Below are 13462 nucleotides of genomic sequence, written 5' to 3'. Positions count from 1 at the left end.
GGATCTAACAACCTGTTACACAGTAGAAGTTATTTCTTAAGTTTCCAAGGGGGTAAAACTGGATGCTGCAGAAATAAATGTCAAATAATGAGATTTCCTCCCCCTCCTCCTTCTGGTTCACTGAAATTTATGTATGCTGATGAAAAAAAAATTACTTTTTAATTGAAATCAAAATGTAAGAATACTAGCAGCAGGTATTTCCTCAAGAGGACAGTACAAGTGGTCAATCTTCTTGGCAAGCTTTCTTTAAATGAAAGGAAAACTGATTGTACTGATAGCTGCTGTTTATGTTGTTAATTTATAGTCGGGGGAAAACTTCACAAATTCTACAATGGCTATCTCTTTTTAGACTGAAATATGTCTGAATATTTATAATGCTAAAACTGGATGTGCAGATGCAGTCCAAGGTATGTCAGCACCCCAGCTCTGTAGCTGTTTACAGTCACTGCTAAAGGAGATTGGAATCTGCATTACTAGGACACAGCTACTTCAGACATTACCTAGACCATTTGTTCCTCAGATTTTGCTGGCTCCTGAAACTCCCACTCTGATGAGCATTAAAAAAGGGCTGGGAGGAGTCACTGAAAAATAGCAGTGTCTGCAGTGCCTGGACTGTTGAGAACTGTGCACTGTGGAAGTTTGTATTTCCAGTTATGTAGTGAATTAACACAAGGGCTGGTCAGAGACAAGAACCACGTGAAAACCAGTCCAGTTGCTACAGTAATATGCCAAAGTTAATATTTTGACCACTGGAAATCATGTCACTGGCATCAGTGAGCACATGTTTTCAAAGATAGTACAAAAGGCATTCACTGGTCAAGATCATACAGCTAGCTAGCTACAGGTTTACCAGATTACACAATCTGTTCAGTATCTTTTTACTGATGAAGTCTTGCAGGGTCACACAAAATTAGAGGCTTTACCAAATGTGTTACACATCATTGAAACTCCCATTTTCTGCAAAATAGTTGCTCTGAGGGCAGAAATAGAAACATAATACTTGCTTAGATAATTTGCCCTGGTACAAGTGTAATTTATGGTGAGCAAAATCAAGTCACATCTATGTAAGCAAACACGAAGCTAACCTTTCCATAAGATCAGTTTCCATACACAGGAGCTCTGGTTTGAAATAACTCTTTGTAGACCAGTCATCATTGTTCTTCACAGCTTCTGGCTAGCTCCAGCTAGGCACATGTTCAAGGAATGTGCTTGCATGTTCTTGTCATTGCTTTATTTACTGATTGAGTAAATCAGTCAATGTGCTTTCTAATTAAGATGTATTCTGAAATGTGTTTCCTTCATCAATCAATATTGCAAATGTGTTTGCCAAATAAGAGACACAAGAGTACTGACTTTTGTTAAGGACAGTTACTGTATTTTTGAAATTAGGTATATTTAATATAAAAAAATACAGCATTGAAGTGGTAACCACAGGCAACAAAATTTAGTGTAAGTTAAGGACAGCACTGGACTTAAATTATTGATGAGTCTGGTAGACTACTTGGACAAATCCTTGATTGCAGAATCTCATGTAACTGGGAGTGAGCTATGACAGATAAGCAGAAGTTTGACCCATTTTCACCTGGGGTTGGTAGCATCTTTCTGGCTCACATCTGGCAACTTGGTTTGAAGGAAAGCATAGATATGTGGCCAGATCTTATTGGTTTCTGTTCCAGAAAATGATTTCAATAACCCTTTTTTCCTAAAGAAGAAAAAGAAGAAAGCATTAGAGATGTCAAATTGTTTAATTGTTCCAAAATCTCCACCTCACTTGAAGATTATCCTGGCGGGAGTGTGAAAATATGCATGTGATGTAACACCAAGAAAGCTGTAGCATTGGAAATGCAGGCTGGACATTGATTTCTGCTCAACAGTCCTGGAAGAATACAATGAAGGGTGGTGAATATGGAAATACAAAAAGGACAACCATTGATGTTGTCAGAGTCTGATTTCTTTGTCTAGGCAAGGTAAGACTAGAGCTCCGCATGGTGACCTGCTACGAATCAGCAATATGATGCTTGCAGCTTTACATTAGGAGAAATATTGTGTATAATTTTGATTCTTAAAAGAACTAGTAATTTATTTCCACTCCACAATGCAAATGACAATTCTGAATTAGCTACTTATTCCTAAAGAGTCTTGCTAGCTGTGCCCAGTCACAGTCCTGTTCTTAGAACAGCCACATTTAAATCCTCACTAACAGTTTCTTTATTTGTGTATGGCTTCTTGACCCCTTGCACTTATTAGCAGTGTTCTACTTATACATCCAGAAAACAAAACATTGTAAATTCTTGCAAAAGAAGGAACTGTCTGTTGCTTCACCCACCAGAGCTGTTGTTGCTCATAGCAGTACTATGGAGGTATTGAGTAATGCATAGCATTCTTTATGAAGCTAAATGTGGCTGGCTGCAGTGGCAGGTTATTTTACCACACAGGTTCCAGGAGGTCTCATGCAGCCCTGGAAAATCATACTTATTCTGCTGGGTTGATTTCTGACTGAGTTCATGAAAGCTACACAGCTACTCACACCACACTCACTGTTGTGGTATAATATATTCTGTAGCAGAGAGATCTGTCCATCAGTATGCTGATGCACAGTAATATTTTGGAATGTGGAAGAACAGATTTTACTACTCACCGATAATATTCTAGGACGGGTTTTGTTTGTGCCTCGTAAGCCTGGAGCCTCTTGCTGACAGTCTCTGGCTTGTCATCATCACGCTGAACAAGGGGCTCGCCAGTAATGTCATCAATGCCCTAATCATGGTTAAAAGCAAATGCCAGAGTATACTTTTTACTTCTCTTTAAGCATGCTTTATGTAATTTTCTATTGAAATTATGATCAATTTCCACTTAATCAGGATGTAGATTTCTGCTTATAAAGAGAGGGTGCTGCATGTGTTCTTGTCTAGAATGTTAAGTTGTTGACTTTCCAGTAAAACAGTCTGTCAGTTAAAAATGTTTTGTCAGTATTGCCAATGAATATTAGATCATAGTAACTTGACTAATTTGACTAATTTGTCCTCTGGAACATTCACAGAACGTGGGGAATATGAAGACAAAACCTTCACGTACAAGAGAATACTGTTAGTAATACATTCCTGTATAACAAGAAATAAGAGACCAATTGGACCTTCATTTGACAATACTAAAATGGGCAAAGGAGTTAATGGCCCTTTGATTTTAAGTTGCAAGATGGAAGAGTTATTATTTAACAGCAGCTGTACAAAAAATTGGCATGAGAGTCAGTTGAAGCTTTCCCTACAGAGGTAGGGACCTAATGTGTGAATGTTCCTACTAAGTAAGCAAGCATTTTGCAGGTTTATTAAGATAATAGAGACAACTGTATTTCACCTGTTTAGCTCTAATCCATGTTTTCAATTTAAGTATTGCAGTCCACTGTGTTGTGGTAAGTCTGCTAATTAGTGAAAGGTAAGACAGATCCTAAACAGCAAAGCTCTGGCAGCTGAAGCCTACTCTGGTAAGTCTGAGAATTCTCTGTTCCATCTTGCCTGTGCTTTTCTGCAATTGAAAATAACCATGACTTTAAGCACCTTGTTTTAAACAAAACAAAGGCAATATTTTCAGTTGCTCACTTCCAGTGCTTACCTGGTATTTCAAGCTGGCCTCTTTTCCTGCAACACTGAAATTCGAAAGCTCCAGGGCCTGCTGTATATCTGATGTAAATTAATAGAGCTTCCAAGTGAAATGTGATGCCACAACAGCTAAGTTATTTAGAGTTAAGGATAAAATACAGTTTTAGCTGAGTTGCACTAAAGCAAATTGTTCTTGAAAAAATTTAACAATGTACAGTCTTTATCTTCAATCTTCTCTTTAGGATATCTCAAGTCATAAAAATCTGTTAAAAATTAATCTCTTGAAAAGCTTCCCTGACTTGAAAATTTCTACATCCAGTTTTGCAATACTGCAGCTCTTCCCTTGAAAATACCCATCTTGGTTAAATATAAACACAGGGAAAGCATTAAGTGGATTCCTCTGACTGGTTTCCTATATATAAAGCATTACTCCTCTGGAGGAAGGAAAAGAAATCTACATTTTGGACTGTACAGGCTGCAAATAGGCTAAGACCATGCCCAGATCCTGTGCCAGTGCACAAGGCAGACAGTATTCCAGATCAGTGAACAGCTTTAACAAGTGCTTACAAAACATCATGGTGTTCTGCTCTGCAGGGGACAAAAAACATTGTCCAACAGCTTGAGGTTCTGCCAGGTCACTAACATACCCTCAATACCAGCAGGGTGTTAACAGAAAGATTCTGCACTCCCAAGAAATGACATGAGCCTTTTTGTTCTGAGCTGCTGTGTTTTGAAACACATTATGCAAACAATATTTTACTGCAGCTAGCAAACACAATGCAGTACTTATTTAGTGCCATCAGCAATGCATATTCCTTACCTGCACTTTGGGAGGACTGAATTCAAGATTGTAAACTCTGCCACTGGCAGGGTGGATCCAGCGTGCTGTAAGCCGACACTTTATGGTCTCAAATGGCACGTCTAGGTCAATCACAGTGTCTATGTGACATTCTTTATCGAGCGCTTCTGCCTGAGCAACTGTTCTGGGGAAACCTTTTTAAAGGAAACAACTTCATAAAATTCTGAAAGCAGAGTTATAGCAAAAATTACCTGGATTGAGTCATTAAAGAAAATAATTGTTACACGGCAAAAAAAAAACCAAAAAGCATTGTCATGTTCTATAAAGATGGAATAGACATTAGATTTTCCAATATCTTTCAGTGTGTCATGGCATTTTAACTTTTTAAATGCCTCCCAGCTTTTATTTCTTCATTTCAGCTAATAATCTTCCCAAGAGTGCAAAAAATAAGTGCAAAAAGACTCTGTATTTATATATACACCATATACCACTACACTGAATAAAAGCACTGTATACACATTTGGAATAATAAAACATTCAGTGAAGAGTTTCCCTCAGAACCACCTAGAAACATTTGTGATATATCTTACTTTCAGAGCTGTGTAAGTCTGGCTTAAGGTGGTGGTGATTACAAACCTGTTTTACTCAGTTGCAGTAAGCCAGATATATTTACCAGAGGCAGTACAGGATTTAGAAGGTTTGTGAAAGTTTTAGTATATCAAACTGCCCTCAGATATGATGACTGTGAGAACACTCAGGCTGATCAGGAATCTGTCTCTTCACTTCAAAGGTGCTGCATTTTCCCCCATGAACTCTGTGGCTCCCTATTCTATGCCTTAAACTATTAGATAATCTAGTGGAACTTAAGAGGAGTGCAGTGGGAACAAAGAACAAGAAAGGCAACATCTCCACAAAGAATTTGAAATGAAGTATTGAGCAAAGACCTTCAGTGGTCAAAGCTACTGCAGAACATGCTATTGTGTCCTATACTCACTGGAACAGTTCCTCTCCTCAAAAAGCTCTAGAATAGTCTCATTTTCTTCAGTAGCTTCTAATTTGCATCATACTGTACAAGTAAACTTCTTCGTAAAGGCAAGTACCAATAGACACAAACTTAAGAAACTCTTGCATAGTGTTGATCTGTCCATTGCATGAGTAAGGAAAAACATTACAAAAAGACAGAGTTTATTAGCTCAGACCAAGTCCTTGCTTGTGTATTAAGTCTTTTGCACCTGGCTTGCATCACAGTCATGAGCTGCCCTCATTCTATTTCTCACACATTCACATTATTGCATGAAAGTGCTTCTAAATGGTAAGAGCAGAGGAAGAGCCAGGTCTTCAACACTGATGTTGAACACTGTTCAAGAACTGCTGTTTTTTCTTGCTATTCGCAGCCACCATGTTTCTAAGTATTGCAGCTGGAAATTTGATTTTGCTCTGGACTGAGTAATGAGAAAATTCCTCAACAAATTGAAGTGCTTTTAGCAAAGTATTTCATTGAAATTGAACTGACATTTTCTACATAGTGTTCTCTCTCTACAGAAAAAGATCTGCAAGAGGTGATGAATTACAAAGATTCCAGGAACACAGAGAAAAGTGCTCTAGATTATACAGCATGTAAATCTAAATGGATTATACCCACAGACACATATGACTCACACTGCTACATCTGCTATGACTCCAGAAGCCACCAACCTGTTCTAAGGCAGTAAATGGGTGTTTGGCTAAGTGAACATGCAAGCGGTTCAGCAGCTCTAGTTTGAGCTAACTGACCCCATCTGTTTGTTCTGCATTGCAGTTAGCAAACTTAAGATTATGGGTTAACATTTCAGCAGAACAGTGTTGTTCCTGTGAAGCCCATTATGCCAGAGCTATCCCTAGAGTAATTCACTGGGTCTCATTACAAATGCTGATGCAGACAAACTTTCTGCTGCATAAGTTTAAAGGCAGGAGCGCATTAACATGCAGTAGAAATTGATTTATTCTCTTATGGTCTTGACACAATCCTCCTGCTGAGAGCTGCCAGCGGGCACAGCTACTACTACTATACTGCTATACTGCTACACATCCAGATCCACAAGACTGGAACTGTGTGTCCATGGGACCTGAAACTAAAGGAAAAAAACCCAATATCTGCCATTCTCTGCTTTGTGGTGTAGGTTTCATTGTACTGTTCACTGTGGGAATAAAGGCTTTCTCTCAGGAAGGAGCCCAGCTGTGACTAAAGCCATGAGAACATATCACTGTATGTAGGAGCAACTATATAAATATAACTATAATAAAGCACTCAGGGACAGAGGCCACTGTGGATTTTTCACTCCCTCTAAATAGAAAGCCACACCAATTACTTTATCTACAGAGGCGGGTTGTGACTAGAGTCTGAAAAAACACGTATCCAGCCCAGACACTATATATGTGCTGGGCATCCAAATGTATTCCCAGGGGCTGGAATAACAAGAGCCATCCAGCTCATGAGACAACAGCAAATGCATTTTCTCTCTAGCAAGAGTGCTGAAGCAATGAGCTTACACTGCAGAACTGCAAAACAGTTCATTCTGGAGAACAGAACCAAACAGCAAATGAAGGAGACCTCTTAGGGCAATTGAGCAATAGTTTTAATTACACTCCACACTGCTGCAGTACTTTTTGCATACTTACCTTGTTACTGCATCACATTCCTGCCTTGCTGTTTAGATAATTCCAAGGCCTCATCCTTCAAAAATTTTCCATTCCCCAAGGACTTTAATAAGAAAATACTTTAAAAAAGAAACTTCTCAATGCCTATTTTAATGGGGAAATACCATATGAATTATCATAAAAAATACCAGAATTGCCAGTTTTGAAATTTTTCTGTAGTGTTGAACTACCCTTTTTAACATGAGTTAAATATCTCTGTAATGTTCTGAGGGCAGGGTCCATCCAAAGCATTTGTCAGCCAAAGAAACTGGGGCAGACTATCAGCTGAAAGTTTCACAACAAGATGGCTACCAGCTACCAAAGCAGTCCCAAGTTTTCCAGAGCAGATTTTCTCTCCATATATAGTGATATCCAACACGATAACTTACCATCCAATAGCCAGTTGTACTGGTCTAAACCTTTGATCTCATTCAGCATTAGTTGTGTCATGATGTGATCTGGAATAAGCTGCCCTTGGTCAATGTAGGACTTGGCAAGGATTCCCACTTCTGCAAAAGTAAAAGGTGGATTACACTATCTCTGACCTCCAGCAAGTGAGAAAAAGCTACAAGCCTGCAAAAAAATTGTTTTGATCGGGTGACAGAGAAAAGTTGTAAACAAGATAGACAGCATGCTTACACCAAAATTAAAAAATATCAAGATGATCAACTAGGATCTGACCATACAAACACATATCAGATTAATTAGATCCACCTGTAGGGCAAAACACACACCCTCCGAGTAAATTTACTAGTATGTATTTGAAATATGAAGTTCTAAAAACTAAAGTGAGGAGAGGCCGTTAACCAAGAGTCTTCAAAATAAAAAATAGAAAGGAAACAAGTTGATTAAGATATCAGCCCTCAGACTTCCTGAAAAGAAAATTTATTTTCTTAGCTTAGAGGCCAGTTATTAATTTACACTTAGGCTTCATTACAAACATAAATGCCTTTGACAGTATGCAGTGGGACATGCTTGCCAGATATGTATTTTTATGATTACTAGAGTGGCAAGAGGGTGTTTATAGGTAGTATACACTATTTATGGGAGTATACAGACACTAGTATTTTCCCATGGAACTGACTAACATTTAGTACCAGTCATTTATCCCACTGGCTCACTAAAATCCCATCCACGCATTGTCGTTCCAGCTATCACACTATGCTCCTACATGGCAGGCAGTAGCATGCTGTAGTTCACCCAAATCATGCATATAGCCAGGAAAAAATTCAGTTGCCTGGGTTGTGTCCTAGGCACAAAGTTGCCATATCTTTCATTTATAAAGCAATTACCCAATTATGTTACATAACACAGAATTGCAGCTAGACTGGTTTTATTGTGGGTCTGCAGAAGCCTTTACTTGCAACCAGTTAAGGTCTAGTTACAGAAAACTAAAGAGAGATTGAGATGGATGGAGATACCCAGGCAGATATGACCACTTTCAGCAGAAAGCCAGACCCATCACTCAGTGGATGAAATGTACAACAGGACAGAGGCCCTTCTTCAGGTGAGGCAACTGAAAAGCAGTACATACCCCAAACAATGCAAATAGGATTTGCATTTGGTGATGAGAAAAAAAAAATAATAAAAGAACAATTTTCCCTTACTGGCTGTTCACATCTGTAGTCAGGCTTTGAAAAGTACAAAGACCATTTAGAAATAGGCACTGTGCACCTTGTCCAGACTTCAAAACATGCTCACTATATGGAAAAGAGTCAGACTGTGGTGCCTGAGTCCTCCAGCACATCACAAACTGGAAAGAAGATGACTGTCTGTCTGTGTACAAAGTGTCTCTTCCCTACCTCCCTTCTTCATATCTTTTTTATTATTCTGGTGTGCTTTGAACCATGTACCCTGGAAAAGTGAGTTGAGAGAAGGAATAAATCATGTCTAGATAGTTTAATGTGTACTTTATGCTTGGGTCTGCTACTGATTTATGTTGCAGCATTGCTCTAGCGACAAGAATCTAAAAATATTTGCAAGACAAGGTTCACAGGAAGCAATTCTAACTTACTTTAGAAAGATTCATGAGTTTTTGGGCCCAGAAATGTTTAGAATATGGCAAGCCATTATTAGACCAACAAAGCTTGAAAAACGCTGCCTTTTGCCTCCCTTTACAGAACTCAGGTAATTTAGAAAGTCGCTATTACAGAGGGGAAAAAATAGGCAGAACCGTACCCAAATAGTCATCTATATGCACTAGCTCAGAGCAGGTTCCCCCTCCCCACTCCTGCTATTGGGAGTGGGATTTTGTGGGGTTTTGTAGGTTTTATTTGGTTTAGGGTTTTTTACAGGTTGGATCTGAAACCATAAAGGCATGGCAATCTTCAGAATTACAGGTAACACAGGTTTCTTTTCTTTGTAGGTGATGACAGGTATCCATGTTCCATGGATTTACAAAGGATCAGCAGGTTCTAACCATATTACAGCAGTCAAGCTCTAGCCATAACCAGACAATAATTACCTTAGCATTAGAGAAGTGGTCACAGACTCTCCACTGTCCAAAAGAACATGATAATAACTGCAGAATGATAAGAACACTCATCTTCAACAGGACTTTTCAACAATGTCCATTTTCACAAGACAGCAAATAGAAAATTTGCACCATATAACTACTATTAGCTATATCTAATTTTCCAAGGGCTTTAACTGCCCATCTTAGTGTAACTCCTTTCCCAAAGAACTGGAAATTGCAGGACTCTTCTGTTGTTGTCAAAACTCATGGATCTTTGCCTTGACTGCATTTGTCTAGGCTGTCTGAGTTGCCTCTCAGTTGCTCTCCTATTTTCAGTGTACTACCTAGTCCTCCTACCTCATACTTCATCTCAACCCTCTGGGAACCATTTCTGAAACTAGTGACTGACTTTCAATGAAATTGCAATAGAGTTTCATCTAGGTTTACTAGTGAATGAGAAACTCTGTAGCAGATTCTGGTAAATTCTGCTGTAGCTAATTTAGAGCAAACTTCACCTCTTAAGCTGTCCACTGACTTCTTTCCTTATATTCTGGTTTTTAATGTCTCTGCTAAACTTCCATTTCACATATTTGCTCTCCTTCCTCTGTCCAACCCACGTACAATTCTTTGCATAATCACTTCTCTGCATCACTTCAGGCTCCCAGCTCAATTCAAGCAATATGATATTTCCACTTGGAATTTCCTCTTCTCGCACAACCTTTAGCGTGATTCTGGTGCTCTGTGGTCTTGCACAAAACCAAAAGTATTTAGCAAACATTTTAAACCTCAAAACACTTGGTAAAATAACATTTCCTTTGTTTTCTTGGAATGGCTACCCACCACATCTTCCACTGAAAGTTCATAACAGAACAGTTTTGTGATCCTCTGTAAATAAAAATATATGATAGAAACCAAATAGAAATAGCATGAATATGATCAGGTCTGTCTACACAGGTGTACTCCTCACAAATTCTTAACTTACAGTATCTATAATATCAACTACAGTAAAGTCAGTCATGGTACTGAAGTCATTATCCTTACTGAGTAAATAAAGTTTGTGTGAAGACATGGGAATCACATCACAGCTTCACCTTCAAACATGCTTATGAGTATTCCAAAACTGAGACTACCAGTTACCTTGGCATAATACTAAAGTGATACTTACACAAGTGAATGGAATATTCTACAGCTTGAAGTTGTTGGAAATAATAATACTTCATCACGCACAGCCTAAGATGGTTCTTACAAGGCTTTTCACCCCACCATATAGAAAAGCAGATGTGGAAGTCAGGAGGGAACCTTCCATATTGCAAAAATCCACCAGAGAGAGGGACTGTGGTATCTCAGCTGAGGCCAGAGACCAAGCTAGACCTATTCAGCAAGAGTAATTAGTATATTTATCTAGTATAAGCATCACTGTATGTAAACACAGACCTTGCTGAAACCTAATCATGATATGAACTCATAAGACAATAATAATTTTAAAAGCTATGCAGTTTGAAAATTTTGCACATTGTTTTTGTTTTGCGGGGGTGGGGAGGGGTTTGGGTTTTTTGGTTTTTTGTTTTTTTATTGTTTTTTTGAAAGCATCACTATGTTATGCCTGCCAGCTCAGGACTAGGCGTAATTTTGGAATAGGTGTTAACAATTCCAGGTGCCCCTACTTCTAGCCATCAAATGAACATCCAAAAAAAGTCTGATTGCCCAAAACCCCTCCTCTGGACCTGCCTGTTAAAAGATGTGAATATTTTTCTCTTTTAAGATGCTTCCAGCTGGAGAAACCATGAGAAGCTATCAGAACTATTAGAAACACGTACAAAAACCACTGAGTGCTTACTAAAAGCACCCAAGACAAGGAAGCAATGAGGTGAAACAAAACAACGAAAACAGGACAACCCCGTCCACTTTCATGAAGAGGCTGGCAAGTGTCAGCGTGTGGAGGACCCAGGGCTGCAGATATGAGGCCCACTTCGGTGGCCTCTGGCCTCCAGAAGAGCTGTGTGAAGTCACCCCACCTCTGCCTGCGGGGCGGGCACACGGAGGGGGGAGCAGCAAACCCCATTAGGGAAGCGCCCTCCCTTCTCGGAGGGGAAGGGCAGGAATGCGTGTTGGGAGCGTGTGTCCCTTCCCGGAGCGGAGCTGTGTCACGCCGAGCTCCCGCGGCGCTGCGAGGGAACCGTTCCGGCGGGACGGGGACAGGAGGAGGGGTCGTCGCCGCCGCGCACACATCCCCACCCGCGTCCCCGCGCCCACCTGTCTTCTTCTGCATGTTGTCCCTCAGCAGGTCGCCGCTGGAGACGTGCTTCACGCCGAAGTGCTTGATAATCCGAGCGGAGATGGTGCCTTTCCCGGAGCCCGGCGGCCCCATGATGACGGCGCGCAGCAGCGGCCGCACCACCATGCTGTCCCCCTGTCCCCGCTGACCCCGCTGCTCCGGCCGCGGGCGCGCAGGGGCGCGGCAGGATCGCGGCGGGAGCGCCGCCTTCCCTGGGAGCGCCGCCTCGCCCCGCCGGCCGGCCCGGGCCGGTCCTCCCCGGGAACGGCGGCGGCAGCTTCTCCGGCTGTCAATCAGGGGCAGGAAGGAAAGATCCGTTACGTAAGTGCACGGGGGGAGGGAGGGATAAATTCATAACGATAATAAAAAGATAAATGAAGAAAATTGAATCTTAGAGCGTCGCATCAGGCCGCATTTAGGCATCACTGTTCAACCGGCCATGCCCAGCTTCCCCGCACCCCTCAGCCCAGCAGGCCCATTTTGGCTGCTCCCTAAGCCGTCAGCTCCTGCCCCCCCCCCCCCCCCCCCAGATACACAGAATGAAAGAGTCGTTTGGTTTGGAAAAGACCTTAAGGGTCACCGAGCCCAACAAGTAATCCAGCTTTGCTAGTCCATCCCTAAACCATGCCCCAAATTGACACAAGCCCACCTTTTAAGTATCCCCAGAAATGGTGACTCCACCACTTCCCAAACTGAACTAGGACGTGGCTCCTTACCTGGCTGTCACCTAATGACTGCTTGGCTCCTGGCACTGTCACTGCATTGCCCAGGTGCCCTGAGGCTGTGGTTGACTTTGCTGTGCTCCCTCACCCCCATGCAGCAGCCCTGCTCTTGCAGATCTCTCACAAATAAGCTCCCACTGTCTAGCAGCAGGCAGCTGTGTTTTAATGAGCTGGGCCTGAGTTTTGTTTATGACACTTGAATGTGAACAACTGCAGGTTGTCCTTGTTCTGAGTAGTGCTCTTCCAAACACCAAGATGTCCTTTCCCACAGAAACGATTTGGTGATCCTCAGCTACATCAGAACACAATATTTTGGGCAAAACACTGGATTATCCCATTTCCTGAGTATTCACAGTCATGTCCACAGCAGAAGTGGGTCTTTCTGCTAGAGGTTCTAGAGATGCTGATGGATCTCAATCACAGTCCCAGAAAGGTCACAATGGAAAATTGAGCAGAAAGCAGAGCTAGGGTCAAAACATCAATTAAATTCAACTACCTGGTTTAAAACATTGTTTCATTTCAATAGTTTTACACTGAATCAACTAAAGCCATAAGAAAATATTCAAATGACTGTTTGGTATTTTGAAACAGTAAAGAGATAAGAATATAGCCCCCAAACTCCCCAGTCAATAAAATTAATTGCCTTAACAACTAAGTAGGAAGGCACTGGCTTAGCTTATGGAGCTTACTCTGAGCACAAGTCTCATTACCCTGAGAAATGAGAACCTTCAAAAATGAACATGATAGTATCTCTATTCCAGATTGTACTAGGACACCAAGAGTTAAACATTTGGGGCTTTAGCAGTGTTCCCAGGGCAACAGATCAGTCTGCCAAAGCACCACAGCCTTAAACAAAATTTGGCAGCAAAGGCCCATTAAATGTTAGAAGCCAAACAGTACATTTTAAGCTCCACACTTCAGAGACTTCTGAATGGCAGA

The 13462-nt window shown here is 41.0% G+C and overlaps 1 protein-coding gene across 2 annotated transcripts; it reads right to left on the bottom strand.

Annotated features, from left to right (window-relative positions):
• Positions 1 to 718: 718 nt before the first annotated feature.
• On the bottom strand, positions 719 to 11952 carry AK3 (adenylate kinase 3). 2 transcript variants are annotated; one of them, XM_054286843.1, is made up of 5 exons: positions 11780 to 11952; positions 7461 to 7580; positions 4417 to 4589; positions 2639 to 2757; positions 719 to 1702 (listed from the first exon to the last, which is right to left on the bottom strand). In XM_054286843.1, the coding sequence occupies exons 1-5, from the start codon at positions 11925 to 11927 to the stop codon at positions 1579 to 1581; spliced, it is 684 nt and encodes a 227-aa protein (XP_054142818.1). In that variant the 5' UTR covers positions 11928 to 11952; the 3' UTR covers positions 719 to 1578. The 2 variants fall into 2 exon arrangements, with proteins under 2 accessions (XP_054142818.1, XP_054142827.1); XM_054286852.1 differs by lacking the exon at positions 719 to 1702 and adding an exon at positions 3610 to 3725 and having other exon boundaries at positions 2638 to 2757.
• Positions 11953 to 13462: the final 1510 nt, after the last annotated feature.

This window comes from Melozone crissalis, unplaced genomic scaffold (assembly GCF_028551555.1).
Source record: "Melozone crissalis strain CALT ecotype California unplaced genomic scaffold, PUWL_Pcris_2 ptg000005l_1, whole genome shotgun sequence".
NCBI lineage: Eukaryota > Metazoa > Chordata > Aves > Passeriformes > Passerellidae > Melozone > Melozone crissalis.
Note: the sequence above shows the minus strand (reverse complement) of the source record. Positions and strands in the feature narration are given on the sequence as shown.

Excerpts from the sequence above, each read along its gene's own strand:
- AK3 (XM_054286843.1), bottom strand. The coding sequence starts at position 11,927 with ATGGTGGTGCGGCCGCTGCTGCGCGCCGTCATCATGGGGCCGCCGGGC. Across the intron at positions 4,590-7,460 it reads GTACAACTGGCTATTGGATG|GTTTCCCCAGAACAGTTGCT; the intron begins GTAAGTTATCGT and ends TCCTTTAAAAAG. Across the intron at positions 2,758-4,416 it reads TCAGTCCTCCCAAAGTGCAG|GGCATTGATGACATTACTGG; the intron begins GTAAGGAATATG and ends AACCATGATTAG.